Below are 14596 nucleotides of genomic sequence, written 5' to 3'. Positions count from 1 at the left end.
ATAATGGTGGCAAGGCTGAGACTGGAGAGTGCTAGGGAGAGGGAGAGGTCTGGAGTTCCCCTAATCATTCCTGCCAGTAGAAGCAAGCCTGGAGGCCTGAGGAGCTGGGTAGTCTTAGTCTAAGCCCTTAGGGCTTCCTCCTAACACTTGCCAGTGAAGGCATGGAGCCCTGTTCAATTCTGGGAAATCACCTGGGATTGTTTCTTTGATTATTTCTTCCTCTCCAATTTCTCTATTCTCTCTTTAATGCCTATTTAACAATTGGACCACCCATACTGGATTTCTTTTCTGCTCCTTTCACCTCTTTTTGTTATACTTTCTGGGTGATTCCCTTGACTTTGTTTTTCAGTTGAGTGTCTCATTGCTGCTATCAATTTTTACTTTTCAGGAGTTTTTTTGTTCCCTGAAATTTCCTTTTGTATGGCATTCTACTGTTTAATAGACGCAAATATCTTCTCTTAGAACATTGTTTTCTTGCATAGTCTGTTCTCTTCAAACGGCCTTGGTTGTTTTTTGTTTTGCTTGCTTTGGCCTCTTTCATATCCTTGGCTATTTGTTTATATTTTAAGAATGGAGCATTTAAAAGCTGACTGGAAGCTCTGGTGCAGAGGCAGGACTTCTCTATAGAGTGATCTAGCTGAGTCAGTTCATTGCGGAATCTGAGATGCCAGTAACTGTGGTCTTTTCTCGAGTTGATCAGATTCCCCTGAGAAAGTTCTTCTGATTTTTAGTCTAGAAGGTACATAAGTGGCAGCATTCTGGCTAGAGTCTCCCAGACAGAAGGCTAGAGGGTTGGAAAGGACTTAACAGTCAGTGTGGTACCTCTGTCCTCCAGAATTCCTGTTTTACTTATCTAAGGAGCAGAGGAATAGGGGAGATGACCGCAGAATCTATGTGCTTCTTAAAGACTTCTAGCCAGTCCTCCAGTTCTTAGTCCACCAGTATCCCCCATTTCCAGAGGTACCTGAAGACTCAATTCCTAGGCCTTTTGGAAAATTCTGCCACATAGGATGGTTTCTCAGTTCCCCAGTGGGGCTTAGGATTCAACTTTCTCAGGTATGCTAGAAGTTACAACTCTTTTATCACTTTCTAGCTTTCAAAATGTTATCTAATTTTCTTACCCCTTTTGAGTTTATGCCTTTTTATTCTTAACCTCTTTAACTGTTTCAGTGGAGTTTCAGGAGGATGTAAAAGCTAACACATTTGTTCGACCACCATCTTTACAAAAAACCCTGTTTTGTACCTTATTTATTTCTGCCAAGTTTATTTTTAGTTTTTTGTTTGCTTATTTGTTTTTGGTCTGTTTGCTTGCTTTTAGTTTTCAGTTTTGTTTCCCAGCCCCATCCACGACCTCCAGCTTCCTGAATTCAAGCTTTCAAACTCGTTTTCTAATGAATGCATCAAGACTGTAAATACTGCTTTGAGTTCCACTCTTTGCCAATCCCATAGACTTTGATATTTCCTGTTCTTACTGTTGTTCCATTTTAAATCATCTGTAGCATCCATTTTGTGTTCTCTTTAATCCAGGAGCCATTTTGAGGTGTATTAATTTTATAGGACAAAAAATATTCCGTCATTACTTTAGCCAACAAGGCAAACAAACAGGAAAAAAGTAACCAGTGTCAACCCCCACCAACCTCCTTGCAGTGGAGATCTCAAGAACTCTTCGTAGGCCACATCAGATCCCTTTGCCCCTTTCTTCTTTTCCCCACAGGCCTTATTTCACTTGCTTTTCACTCTTCTAAACTGACACCACTGAAACTACTTTTAGAGGTCTGTCTCCTGAAGACCCACTGGGAAATAAGGCAGTCCCTCCCAAACCTTTATCAATGTATGCCTCTGAACAGCGCCTAGGCATTTTTTGGTTTACACTAAAGATCTGGGCATCATTATAGATATGCAAGATAAGAATTTCTGGAAATTAGGCAAGAAAATCACTCTTTTACAAGCACACCAGGTAATTCAGATACATGGTAAAGTTTGATGCTGCTGTTGGGTGTCATCAAGTTGATTCTGACTCAAACCACGTGACACAGCAGAACTGCCCCATTGGGGTTTTCTTGGCCGTAATCTTTACAGAAGCAGATCGCCACATCTTTCTCCTGCAGAGTGACTGGGTGAGTTCTCATCATCAACCTTTCAGTTAACAGCCAAGAGCTTAACCACTGTGCCACCAGGGCTCCTTTAAAACCAAACCAAACCCATTGCCATTGAGTCAATTCCGACTCATAGCGACCCTACGGGACAGAGAACTGCCCCATAGAGTTTCAAGGAGTGCCTGGTGGATTCAAACTGCCAACCTTTCGGTCGGTAGCTGTGGCACTTAACCACTACACCACCAGGGTTTCCAGGGCTCCTTTAAGAACCACTAATTTAAAGGTTTTTTCTGTTTGTTGCCATGGAGAAACATCTAGATGGCAAAAGCAACACAAAGGAAAAAATGTACAGTCTCTTCCATCAATGTTTAAGGACTTAAGTTTACATTAATGCTAACAATGCATTACTCAAGTTCTTTTTGCAGTACTTACTTCACATGGTTTTTGCATAGTTGTAAAGGATCCTCATCGAGGTCGATACCAAGGGCAACCCAAAATTCCACTGTACTCACCCACCAAATAAGCCTCGACACTGACCCACTCACTACACATCACCCTTTATTTCTAAAAAACAATTTGTGGAGGCTTATTCAGACTTCTCTCACATTGACTTGACACTGTTCCTCCTGTTTCTTTAGTAATTTGCCAAATTCAATTCTACAAGTCACGCTATCTAGATAGAAGCCAATGCTTGCAAAGAGAAAACCACACTGCCCACCAAGAAAAATTTACACATCAGATGCAACAAAGATGAATGCCTTTGTATATATTTACTTAGGAAACAAAAGTTAAAGAGCCATCGTGGTACAAGAACAAAACTAAAGAAAAATATCATATTTTTATGCAAATAACACGTACTTTCTACATTTGTCTGCCAACACGCCCTCCCCCTACAAGGTATTTTCCTAAGGACGCTATGCTACTTTTTTTACAGCAACACGTGGAAGAAGACTGGCATGGCAGTACACTTGTGAGAGTGCTGGGGGGGGGTGGCGTGGTTGGTAAACAAATGTAGAAGGCGCACGTTATTTGCATAAAAATACAGTAACTCCTTCATGTTTAAAGACGTGATTGGACATGACTGTTATAAATCATGTAAATGACTGCTGTCATTGCCGTCAATGCATATGTATTATTATTATTTTTTTTTTACCAGTTATTTAACATGATTATTGCATAGATGTACAGGCTCCTCAATGATCCATGCCAAGGGCAATACAACTTCAACCGTGCTATACTACCTAGCCAACAGCCCACTGTCATGGATTGAACTATGTCCCCCCAAAAATGTGTCTATCAATTTGGCTGGGCCATGATTCCCAGTATTTTGTGCTTGTCCTCCATTTTGTGATTGTAATTTTATGTTAAAGAGGATTATGGTGGGATTATAACACCTTTACTAAGGTCACACCCCTGATCCAAGGTAAAGGGAGTTTCCCTGGGGTGTGGCCTTCACCACCTTTTATCTTACAAGAGAGAAAAGGAAAGGGAAGCAAGCAGAGAACCGGAGACCTCATACCACCAAGAAAGCAGTGCCGGGAGCAGAACGCATCCTTTGGACCCGAGGTTCCTGTGCAGAGGAGCTCCTAGTCCAGGGGAAGGCTGATGATAACGAAGAGCTTCCTCCAGAGTCGACAGAGAGACAAAGCCTTTCCCTGGAACTGATGCCCTGAATTTGGACTTCTAGCCCACCAGACTGTGGGAAAACATATTTTTCTTTGTTAAAGCCATCCACTTGTGGTATTCTGTTATAGCAGCATGAGATGACTAAAACACACACTAAACAACCTACACTAATTTCTAAAGTCCATTGTTGGAAGCTTTTTCAACTCTCTACTCCCACAGGTCCCACATGCCTCCTCCTGTTTCTTCCAGGCTGCTTCTTTCTAATCACAGTAGCCTAATACAGGGATGTCCTCTTTCCCAAACTTTTTGAACACCCAACATGTCCTCCCAGCACTTCTAACACTAGTATTCCCACAATGCAGACACAGCCACTGTTGTTCAAACCTGAAAGGGACTGATGCAATGGTCAAGTATTTCCATTTTCTACCCAGCAGAGACAGTATATTATATAAACAGTTTTTAAACGTATACAGATTACAATGGTGTTTATGCTGAAACAGTTGTAATACACATATGGAGAAAAAAAATACAAATGAAACGCAAACTGGGTCGGAGACCTGCTGGGCATAGAGCCACAGGAGTACCAAGGTAAAGTTCATGAGGGGTGAGAAGTAGGGGTCAGAATAATTGGGGAAGGTTTCACAGCAGGAGTAAGACCCTGGAAGACACGTACTATTTGGACAGGTGACGAAGGTATTCCAGATGTGGGCAGCAGCATGAACAAAGGCCCTGAGGTAGGAATGAGCACAGCATGTGGAAAGGTCAGTGAAGGCACGGCCACAGCTGGAGCAGAGCATGAACCCTGCAGAGGAATAGGAGATAAGGCTGAAGAGGGACACTGGGGATTGCCCAAGGTTGGCCCAAGCTTCTTGACGGGCTTCTTCTCCACAGAGTGCAATTTCTGATGCTGCACAAAGCTTCCGTACCATTTGAAGGCTTTCCCACACACCTTACATTCATAAGGCTTCTCCCCAGTGTGAACTCTCTGATGCTGAATGGAGGCTATTTTCTGAGTGAATGCCTTGCCACACTCCTTACATTGGTAGGGCTTCTCTCCGGTATGAATTCTCTGATGGACAATAAAAAGTGACCGACACCCAAAAGCTTTCCAACATTCCTTACATTTATAGAGTTTCTCCCCAGTGTGTAATCTCTGATGCTGAAGATATGCCGCACTCCTACGGAAAGCCTTCCCACACTCCTTACATTCATAGGGTTTCTCTCCAGTGTGGATCCTTTGGTGTTGAGTCAAGGCTGTGTTGGAACTTAAACCTTTGCCACATTCCTTACATTCGTAGGGACCTTCTCCAATGTGATTTTTCTCATGCACAATACAGTCATAGCTGGACTTGAAAGCTTTGCCACATTCCTTACATTTGAAGGGCTTTTCCCCAGTATGACTCATCTGATGTCGAATAAGTTTTGAGTTATATCTGAAGATTTTCCCACATACTTTACATTGGTAAAACTTCATTCCACCTCGAAGTATCAGATTCGGATTTGGACTTAAAGTCTGCTTTGTTCCCTTGCTTTTAAAATCACAGTGTTGAGAAACACTTCTGAGGAGTCCTTCTAGTGGCATTCTGTGTAATTCTGTTTCTTCAGAGATTTCCTGCTTTACAGCCGGCTCTTCATTCTTGATCCAGGACTCACCACCTGGCCAAAGAAACCACAAGTGTTCTTAGTTACTGAACTGGAAGAAAAACAGGATCCACTGGTCTTAATTTTTGCTTGTAGGGTGTGATTTTTAAAAATACATCAATGAAATGGCTACAAATATCCATAAAGGGGGATGACAGAGACAAAATAAAGGCACACAATAGGAAAGTGAAGACACTGGAACCAGACCAGGAAATGGCCAAGAAGTGCCACCTACAAGGAAGGCTGGGAAGTGAACCAAGGCAGGTGAAATGAGAAGAATGACAACCTCAAGAATGGGAAGAAAAAACATATGAGGAGAAAAAAGAATGGGATAAAAAGGATCAGCAAGAAATGGAAAAGATTAAAAAAAAAAAAAAAGAAGGAGGGAGAAAGACCCAAAATAGGAAAAGAAAAAGAGATCTGTGAGACGAGAGGAGCATGGAAGAGCAGCCCTAGCAGTATGAGAGGGCCAGCAGGCTGGGAAACACAAACTAGAAAAAAAAGATCCTAGTGTCCCACCTGGAACCCGGGAAACCACCCAAATTTCTAAATGATGTCTTAATAATTCTGTTTTTAAATATCCTACATAATATTCTGGGATAAAAGATGATTCCTTTCAAAGTCAGCTGGTACAGAAGCTGGAGTGAAGAACTGTAGGCTACTATAGCATTACTGCTAAAGGAACCACTATTTATAAAACCACAGAACGCAGGAGATTGGCAACTTTCTTCCAAAAGAAAAGAAAACCCAAGTTACCAGGGAAATTTTAGGCTGTGTGTGTGTGTGTGTGTGTGTGTGTGTGTGTGTGTGTGTGTTGAGGGTGCTAGTGGGGGAATAATCCTTGCCTTTTCCGCTACAGTCCCATATGTGACAAATACAGTGTAGACCCAAAGGGTATGACACAAGGAACTTTTAGGTGATTTCGATATTAAAAAGGCCAAGTTAAAGCCATTCTTGTCTTTGCTGAAGACCTAAAAATAAAACTCCTGGGACACAAATCCACGTGGCCCACAGAAGCATATCTGGCTTGAAGTATGGCTGAACCCCCACTTATCAGCAACAAAAATTGGTATAAAATTAAATATTTCCACTGGTAAGTAAGAAAAGAAAAGGGGGTTGGGAGCTGCTCCTCTAACTGTGAGGAGGCCCTTGGATGTGCAGACAGCATGGGCCGTGCACTCCTAGGGACTGCTCTCCCAGCCGGGGGCTGGCACTCAGTGAGAGCCAAAGACAGCACGGGGCACTGCCTTATAGAAGACCAGAGCTTTGTTCCCTACAGCGGAAGAAACGCTTCCTACATGTTAAGCCAGGAAGGCAAAACAGGAAACAGAACTGGTAGGTTCTCTTACTCACCTGGACAGATATCTCTCAAAACTTCTGTTTCCCAGGGATCTGGGCCCAATGGTGCTTCCTCTCTCTCCAGCTGGGAGATCAGAACAGGTTTGGGGAATGGAAATGCTACTTCAGGAAGGAAAAAAAAAAGACAAGTTGAGGGACGACATCAGATTTGTTTGAGACCTCCCTCAGCCTGCCCTCCGTCGGAGTAGTTAGAGAGAGAATGGAAGGCCCAAGAGACCAAGTCAGCTACCAAAGTGTTCTAAGGGATATGTCTAAACTACTCCAAGGTGAAGCCAGGGAGACAGTGATTCTCCTTGGGAAGAACTCTGCAATCTGGCCCAGACTTAGAATAAAGGAAACTCCCTTGGGAAGGATGTATGTACTGATATCCCAAGAAATTCCTCCACAGAGGCAAAGGCCAACCTCTCCAGAAAACTAGAAGGGTGGAAGAACAAAGGGCTCACCTGTGGAACCAGAAGAGTCCTTTCGCTCAGGGTCCAGAACACCTCCCTTCCCTGGGGGGTAGGGAAGTCAGGTTTCAAAACCAAAGGAACCTGGGTTCTCCCCACCCAGCATCCCAAGACTGGTGATTGCAGAACTCTTAGTAGTCATCAAACCTAAGCACCAGGAAAAATCCCAGAACACTGAAAGAAGAAGTCAAACTATCACAAAGGGCTATTGAGAGAGATGCCTTACCTAGGGAAGCCACGTTTGCATAATTCTCCAGCATCACCTCCCTGTACAGGGCCCTCTGCAGGGGGCCCAGGCTGGCCCATTGACTCTGGGTGAAGTACACAGCCACGTCCTCGAAGGTCACCGACTCCTGAAACAATACAATTCTGCTCCAGCCCTGAGGGAGGGGCCTGAAGTTCAGGCAAGGGATGAATCTACCGGGGTCCATGGTTCTGAGCCCCATGGAAGGTTTATACAGGTGAGGAAAGCCTCCCAGCACCCCTATGAGGAGTCAGCCCTCAGCCAGTGCTCCTACTTTCAATGTGCACGCCTCTGAGACCCCAATACTGTCATCCCAAGCATACAGCCTTGCACCTGCTGCTCTCTGTCTGGTAAATGCATCAATGCCTATGTTCCTGGCTCCACGAACCTGTCCGTCTAGGACCTCTTACCCACAGGTATGCCATAATCCAGTCACCTTATTTTCTATAAACCAACCACTGCTGACGGCTGCCACTCACCTTGTCTCCACGGATCCAAAGCACATCCACACAACTTCATTCATCCCCTTCACCCAGCTTCTCTGTGGTCTTCCCCCATACCTTCCACTATGTGCATAGGATCCACTCCTCAGAAATATTCCCAGTATTTTGCACATTTCTTCCTTTTCCTACCTCCTGCCCTATTAGGAAGTGGGTTCTCTCTTGAAGGAAATCTGCAGCTTCCCTGTTCTGGCCTCTTCTCTGAACCATCTGTCTGCAAGGACAGGCTGCCAGTACCCTGCCCCTGTGCACAGATCCATGACCCGATCTTCTGAGCTCCAAGCCAGCTGGCAAGGCTGCCCTTGGCCCCAGGCGTGCCCCTCTCTGCCAACCCCTGGAGCCACCTCCACCTTCCCAAGAGTAAAAGGAACTAATACATGTTGACTAGCCCCTGTGCATCAGGCTGTTAGGTATTTTTAAATCCTATATTTCATTTAATCTTTATGACATATATGTGAAGTCGGAATTATTATTCCCATTTTTCAAATGATGGAACTGAAGTTCAGAAAAATTCATTACTTCACCTAAGATCATCGAGCCAGGAAGCGGCAGGGCTGGGATCTCAACCCAGATCTGTCAAACAACAAATCTGGGCTTTTTCCACTCACCTAGCTGCCTCCAACACTGGGCTCATGAACTTCGCCAAAAACATGGCTAACCTCTGAAGCTCATCATAACCTAGTGCTGCCCTCTCTCTGTAGAACAACTCCTCAAACTCCCCAATTCCCAAAAATTACCAGCCAACCCATCGTTACCACACTCCCATCAGGCTACACTGGCCCCCTCCCCAAACTTAGATCCCAGGGACAGCTATTTCAAAGGTACACACACCACCCTGGGAGCCTCTGAGCCTTCCATGAGGCCCAAGAGCAGTCCAAGAAGGTGTCTACTGGCTGCCTTCTCTGCTTCTGTTGTCAGCATCCCCACATGCTCCAGGGACAGCACAGACCAGAGACGCGGTTCTCACAGATGATTCCACCTCTCAGTAGGTTCTCACTACCCTATGCAGTCAGCCTTGTTCTTTTCCCTCCCTGAAAATGAAAATGCCTACCAGCAGGAGCTACAGCTAAGCACCCTATCTTGTATACCACATTCTGACTCCCAGGTTGCCCCTAAGGCAGCCTGTGCACTGGAGTCAGCACAAGGGAGACAAGCAGTTCTCGGAGGACGCAGGGAAGATCCATACACCAAGGATAAATTCTGGCAACTCACAGCAGCTCTACTGGCTCTACACTCAGGTCCTTATGAGGGGGTTCTTTTAAAACAAAAGCAAATAGGAAACTCAGTTCTAAAGGAGATACTGAAAGAAAAAGAAATTTGCACCCTCCTCAAAAGGAGAGCCAGCGTTTAAACTGGGCAGTGAAGTAGCCTAACCCACTGCCGTCGATTCCGACTCACAGTGACCCTATAGGACCGAGTAGAACTGCCCCATAGGGTTTCCAAGGCTGTAAATCTTTATGGAAGCAGACTGCCACATCTTTCTCCTGCAGAGTGGCTGGCGGGTTCGAATCGCAAACCCTTCATTTATCAGCTGAGCACTTTAACCACTGCACCACCAGGGCTCACTGAAGTAGTCCAAAGTGCCCCCAAAACACTCTGAGCCAAAAATCCAAACACCAGACTGAACCTCCCTGCCTGCCACGCTGCCCTGTGAGTAATCACTACTTCAACAACAAGGTATTGTGGGCTGCTGAGGACGGCAACCAGGCTCACAGGTAAAGCCAAAATTCACCTCTACTTACTGCATGTCAAACCACGCTCCCTAACACCTCCAGAGTTTCTCTTAGAACATTCTCCTCCCAGCCCAGCACCCTCAGCCTCTTCCTCCCCAAGCTGGACCCCAGTCTGCAGTCAGATATCCTCATGTTTCATGAGTTCTAAAAGATACCTACTATTAAAGCAAAAACTTGCTCTATTAGAGCAGTTGGGTTATGCGTATATTCTTTTCCTCCTTGTGAATGGCCCCATGTCCCTCCCCTTGTTTTATCTTTCTCCACAGTCTTTTTCAATATCTGACATATTATATTATTGACTGTCTATATCCCCCCACAAGAACGTAAGTTCATTAGACGAGGATTTTGTTTTGTTCATTATTGGTTAATGTACATTTGCTGAAAGACTTCACTTCAATAATGGTTTGACAATAAATGAAATTCTTTAAACTTATGAAGAGGGTCAGAAACCAACAGCAAACACCACCTTCATGGTGAAATGCTACAGCATACTCACCATGAGCTGAGGTTCTACTTTTTGAAAAAGACAAGAAAGGAGCATACATACAGGAAAGGAATGAAGATAAATATCTTTGCTTGCAGAGGAAATAACTACCTAGAAATAGCCAAGAAAATAAACTGAGAATTATTAGAACTGACAAAATAATTCATTAAGTTAGCTAGATAGAGCATAAGAAAACCAAAATCACTAACTTTTGCAAATACTAGCAATAAACTATTGGAAAATATAATGGGAGAAAATAAGATGCCATTCATATAAAAATAGCTAAGAATATGCAAGACCAAGATGGAAAAAAAAAAAAAAACCAAATAAACGTTTATTAAAGTACATAAAAGAAGAACTGAATAAATTGGAACCTAAAGTGTTTCTGAATGGGAAGAGCCAAGTTTGAAAAAAAGTCAATTATCTCCATATTTACCTATGAATTCAATAAAATCCACCCCAAAAGATCCATGAGATTTGTGCAGTAATGAGAGGATCATTTAAAAGTCATCTGAAAAAGTAGGTGTGAAAGATTAGCTGAGGATGTTTTGAAAAAATTGTAATTTAAACAAAGAAAAGAGGGGGAAATTAATCCATACCTTAAAGAGACAATATTTAATCTCTTATCTGAACTGCAATATCCTCCTGTCTCACACTCTTCCACAACCAACTGCCACTAAGGAGCTGGAGAAACCTTTTTAATATACAGTATAAATCCAACCATGCCCCTCCTCCTCATGGCTTAAAATTCTTCAGTGCCTCCCCTCTGAACCCAGAATAGAAGCCAAAGTCTTCACCATGACCTACAAGACCCTTACCTGCTTCTCCAACCTCATCTTGAACCACTCCAACTCCTTCTTGTTTCTAGAGTACACCAGCTTTCTCCCCCTGCCTCGGGGTCTCTGCATTTGCTGTCCTTCTCTCTGGAAAGCTCTTCTTTAGCTCTCTCTTCAGTTATTCCCACAACTGATTCCATATCATCCTTGAGCTCTCAATTCACACATTACTATCTTGATAAGGGGCTTCCCAGACCTTACCTTTAAAGGGTCACCTCTTCAGGGTTTCTCAAGCTTAAGGTGCACAAAATTCATCTGAAAAGCTTGTTACAACAGATTCCTGACCCCACTCACCCCAGATAAGCTGATACTGGGTCTGGGTTGGAGCCCAAGAATTTGCCTTTTGAATCAGGTCTCAGGTGATTCTGATGTTACCAGTCTGTGGACCAAACACTGAGAAGCACTGTACTTTAACACTTATACTGACAATAATTACTGACTTGTTTAGAGACTGTCTATCTCTCTAAAGGAGTGGTGCAAACAGTTAACACAACTGGGTACTAACCTAAAGGTAAGAGGTTCAAGTCCACCAAGAGGTGCCTTGAAGGAAAGGCCTGGCGATCTACTTCCAAAAAAAACAGCCACTGAAAACCCTAGAAAATCCACAGTACTACTGTGACACACATAGGATCACCACGAGTCAGAACTGACTCAATTGCAAGTGATGGTTATGCCACTAAAAGTATCCTCCATAAGAAAAGGGAACTAGTCTGTATTATTCAATACTATGCACCTAGAATTTAGAAAGTGCTAAAATTATTTTGTTGCATGTTAAAAGAATAATGTTGGCCTCTCTGGAAAGTATCTACAATTTGCAGGGCAATCTCTTCAGTGAAGATGCTCTCTGGTCTCAGCAGCTGACTTACATTTGTAGATGATGATCTACATTTCCACATTCAGGGAGAATTTCTTGGCTTGGGCCCCAATTTTTGCACTTAAACCTACACTTCTAAGCTCACCACTCTCCACACACAAAACTCTCATTTCCCCTACCACATATTTACATCTGCCACACGTCCCAGTGATAGCCTCAAAGCAGAACAATCACCTGGTCAAATTAGGTGTTCTTAACTGATATTGAAGTTGTCAAGAATTTCATTTTACTTGGATCCACAATCAATGCCCATGGAAGCAGCAGTCAAGAAATCAAATGACACATTGCACTAGGCAAACTTGCTGCAAAAGACCTCTTAAAGTATTAAAAAACAAAGATGTCACTTTGAGGACTAAGGTGCAGCTGACCCAAGCCATGGTTATTTTCAGTTGCCTCATATGCATGCAAAAGCTGGACAATAAGGAAGACCAAAGAATGGATGCCTTTGAATTATGCTGTTGGCAAAGAATACTGAATATACCATGGACTTCCAGAAGAACAAACGTGTCTTGGAAGAAGTACAGCCAGAATGCTCCTCAGAAGTGAGGACGGCAAGATTTTGTCTCATGTAGTTTTTACATGTTATCAGGAGGGACCAGTCCCTGGAGAAGGACATCATGCTTGGTAAAGTAGAGGGTCAGTGAAAAAAAGGAAGACCCTCATTGAGATGGACTGACGCAGTGGCTTCAACAATGGGCTTAAACATAGCAACAGTTGTGAGGATGATGCAGGACCAAGCAGTGTTTTGTTCTGTGGTACACAGGGTCACTATAAATCAGAAGCATCTCCAGGGCACCTAACAACAACAACAAACCTGGTAACTAATGTGAGTAAAAAAGACTGGAAGGAAGCTCAGCTCACCTGAGGCCAACTTGTTTGGAGCATGGCTGATGTCCCCTGGCTTCATGCACTGTCTTCTGGTATTGGAAAGTCAAGAACCTTAGAAGCTAAGAAAAGAAGAGTCATGAGTGTGATGGACCCTGTCCAGCATCACCCACAGCCCTCCCAGTGTCCTCATTCCCAGCACTGGAAGGAGTCTGTCAGACCCCCTCTTGCTATTCTCATGCTGATCACTCCGGACCACATCATGAATTGCTCTGCCTGGTCCCTCAGGACAATCCTCCACCGCCCTGCTCAGTCCCAAGAGCTTTCCTGAATTAACGCCATTCACAAGAGCCGGATTGAAGGACCCAAGAACCCTGTCTCTACAGTGTTGGTTCTGTACAAACAGAAAGTTTCATAGAATGCTTACAGGGGCCATGCCAATGACTCCCAAAAAAGGTGTCTCTGGAGAGAAAGAAGGACAGTGGTAAGATACTCAGTGTCCCAGAGGTGATGCTGACCAGAGACCCGACCAGGACCTGAACATTCCATCCTAGGAAGCAGGCGGCCCCAAACATTAGAAACGTCAGTACCGGGCATGGGAGGCAGTGAGGCCAATCTCTTTGGGAGAGAAAAGAGGATCATGACTCTGGGAAGGAGCTGGGTCCAGGGAAACCGCGCAGCCACCTCGGGTGGCTTCTGCGACACCCAAAACCCTGGGCTCCGGGTCAGGGAGGGGCGGGCCGCCATTGGGGCCGAATTCAGGAGAAAGGGAGCTGACGAGCAGTCAGGGCAGCGAGGAAGCCGGTATCTAGCGGACCTGGCATGGAGAACTCGCTGACACCCACGCTCTTCCACTTCGAACACCCAGGAGCTGGTAACTAACAGCCGATCCGGAAGCGAGAGTACTTCCAACGCCCCTCTAGGCCGTCCGGAGGCCGCTCGTCTCGGCCATCCCCAAGGCCGGGCGCCCGAGTGACTCGCCCGGCCTACGGAAGAGGCGGGGTTGCTGAGGCGGGCTCCGGCCTGAGCGGCCGGTGGCGGGCGCGGAGCCATAGCGCCCCCTGCCGGTACTTCCTGCGTTGGAACCGCCTTGGGGCTGGTGTCACCGCATCGATGCAGCCACGCCCTACCCAGCTCGGGGCTTGTGCACAAGCTGGGCCCCAGTTAAACAGACCGCCCCGCCAGGCCCCACAGCCCTGTCGGCTGACGGCCGCCATTACTCCGCGGGTTTCCTGAATCGTGGGCTGTGCAAGTTTGGGGAGAATGGCGCCCCTTGTGTTATCTCTTAGAGACCTAAATCAAGGATACTTCTTGGGTCCTAGACAAATTTAACAACCAAAATAACTGTGATTAACGTTGCCAAGCACCCTGTATACACAGAACATGTCCTATGCTTAATGATTTTTGTCCTGGGTCCCATATTGACTTTGTTAGGACGCCCTAAATGTTCTGTATTCAGCATTTTTCAATAAATTACAAAACTCAGCGTTTTTCCACCACAGAAACTGGCAAATAAATGGTAACACTAGCTGAAAAATCATACCTCTACATATAAAGAGGGGGTATGACTTTCCAACTAGTGTTACCACACTAACAGTATACAACATACAAAGAACTGGACACTTCCTTATGGTTTCTACTGCAGGTTTGGGTGAGGGAAGAGAAAAAAGGACTCAGAATAGACTTGTTTTTCATATTCAAGAAAGGAAAAGGCTGTTCTTTGACGAAAGTCCCAAGTCGTGAACAAGTAACTACCGCTAACTGACGCAATTCTGCATCAGTATACCAAACCAAACCGTTGCAGTCGAGTAGACTCCGACTGATAGCGACCCTATGGGACAGAATAGAACTGCCCCATAGGGTTTCCAAGGAGCGGGTGATGGATTTGAATTGCCGACCGTTTGGTTAGCAACCAGCTCTTAACCACTG

The 14596-nt window shown here is 44.8% G+C and overlaps 1 protein-coding gene across 6 annotated transcripts; it reads right to left on the bottom strand.

The window, feature by feature from the left end:
• Window positions 1-3888: 3888 nt before the first annotated feature.
• Window positions 3889-13566, bottom strand: ZNF621 (zinc finger protein 621). Of its 6 annotated transcripts, XM_023725913.1 has the most exons (6): window positions 13485-13566; window positions 12704-12789; window positions 7398-7524; window positions 7166-7216; window positions 6717-6824; window positions 3889-5378 (listed from the first exon to the last, which is right to left on the bottom strand). In XM_023725913.1, exons 2-6 carry the CDS (start codon window positions 12725-12727, stop codon window positions 4318-4320), a joined length of 1371 nt encoding a protein of 456 aa, XP_023581681.1. In that variant the 5' UTR covers window positions 12728-12789; window positions 13485-13566; the 3' UTR covers window positions 3889-4317. The 6 variants fall into 6 exon arrangements, with proteins under 6 accessions (XP_023581681.1, XP_004368472.1, XP_023581684.1 ...); XM_004368415.2 differs by lacking the exon at window positions 7166-7216; XM_023725916.1 differs by lacking the exon at window positions 13485-13566 and having other exon boundaries at window positions 12704-12893.
• Window positions 13567-14596: the final 1030 nt, after the last annotated feature.

Source organism: Trichechus manatus, unplaced genomic scaffold (assembly GCF_000243295.1).
Source record: "Trichechus manatus latirostris isolate Lorelei unplaced genomic scaffold, TriManLat1.0 scaffold00001, whole genome shotgun sequence".
NCBI classification, from domain to species: domain Eukaryota; kingdom Metazoa; phylum Chordata; class Mammalia; order Sirenia; family Trichechidae; genus Trichechus; species Trichechus manatus.
Note: the sequence above shows the minus strand (reverse complement) of the source record. Positions and strands in the feature narration are given on the sequence as shown.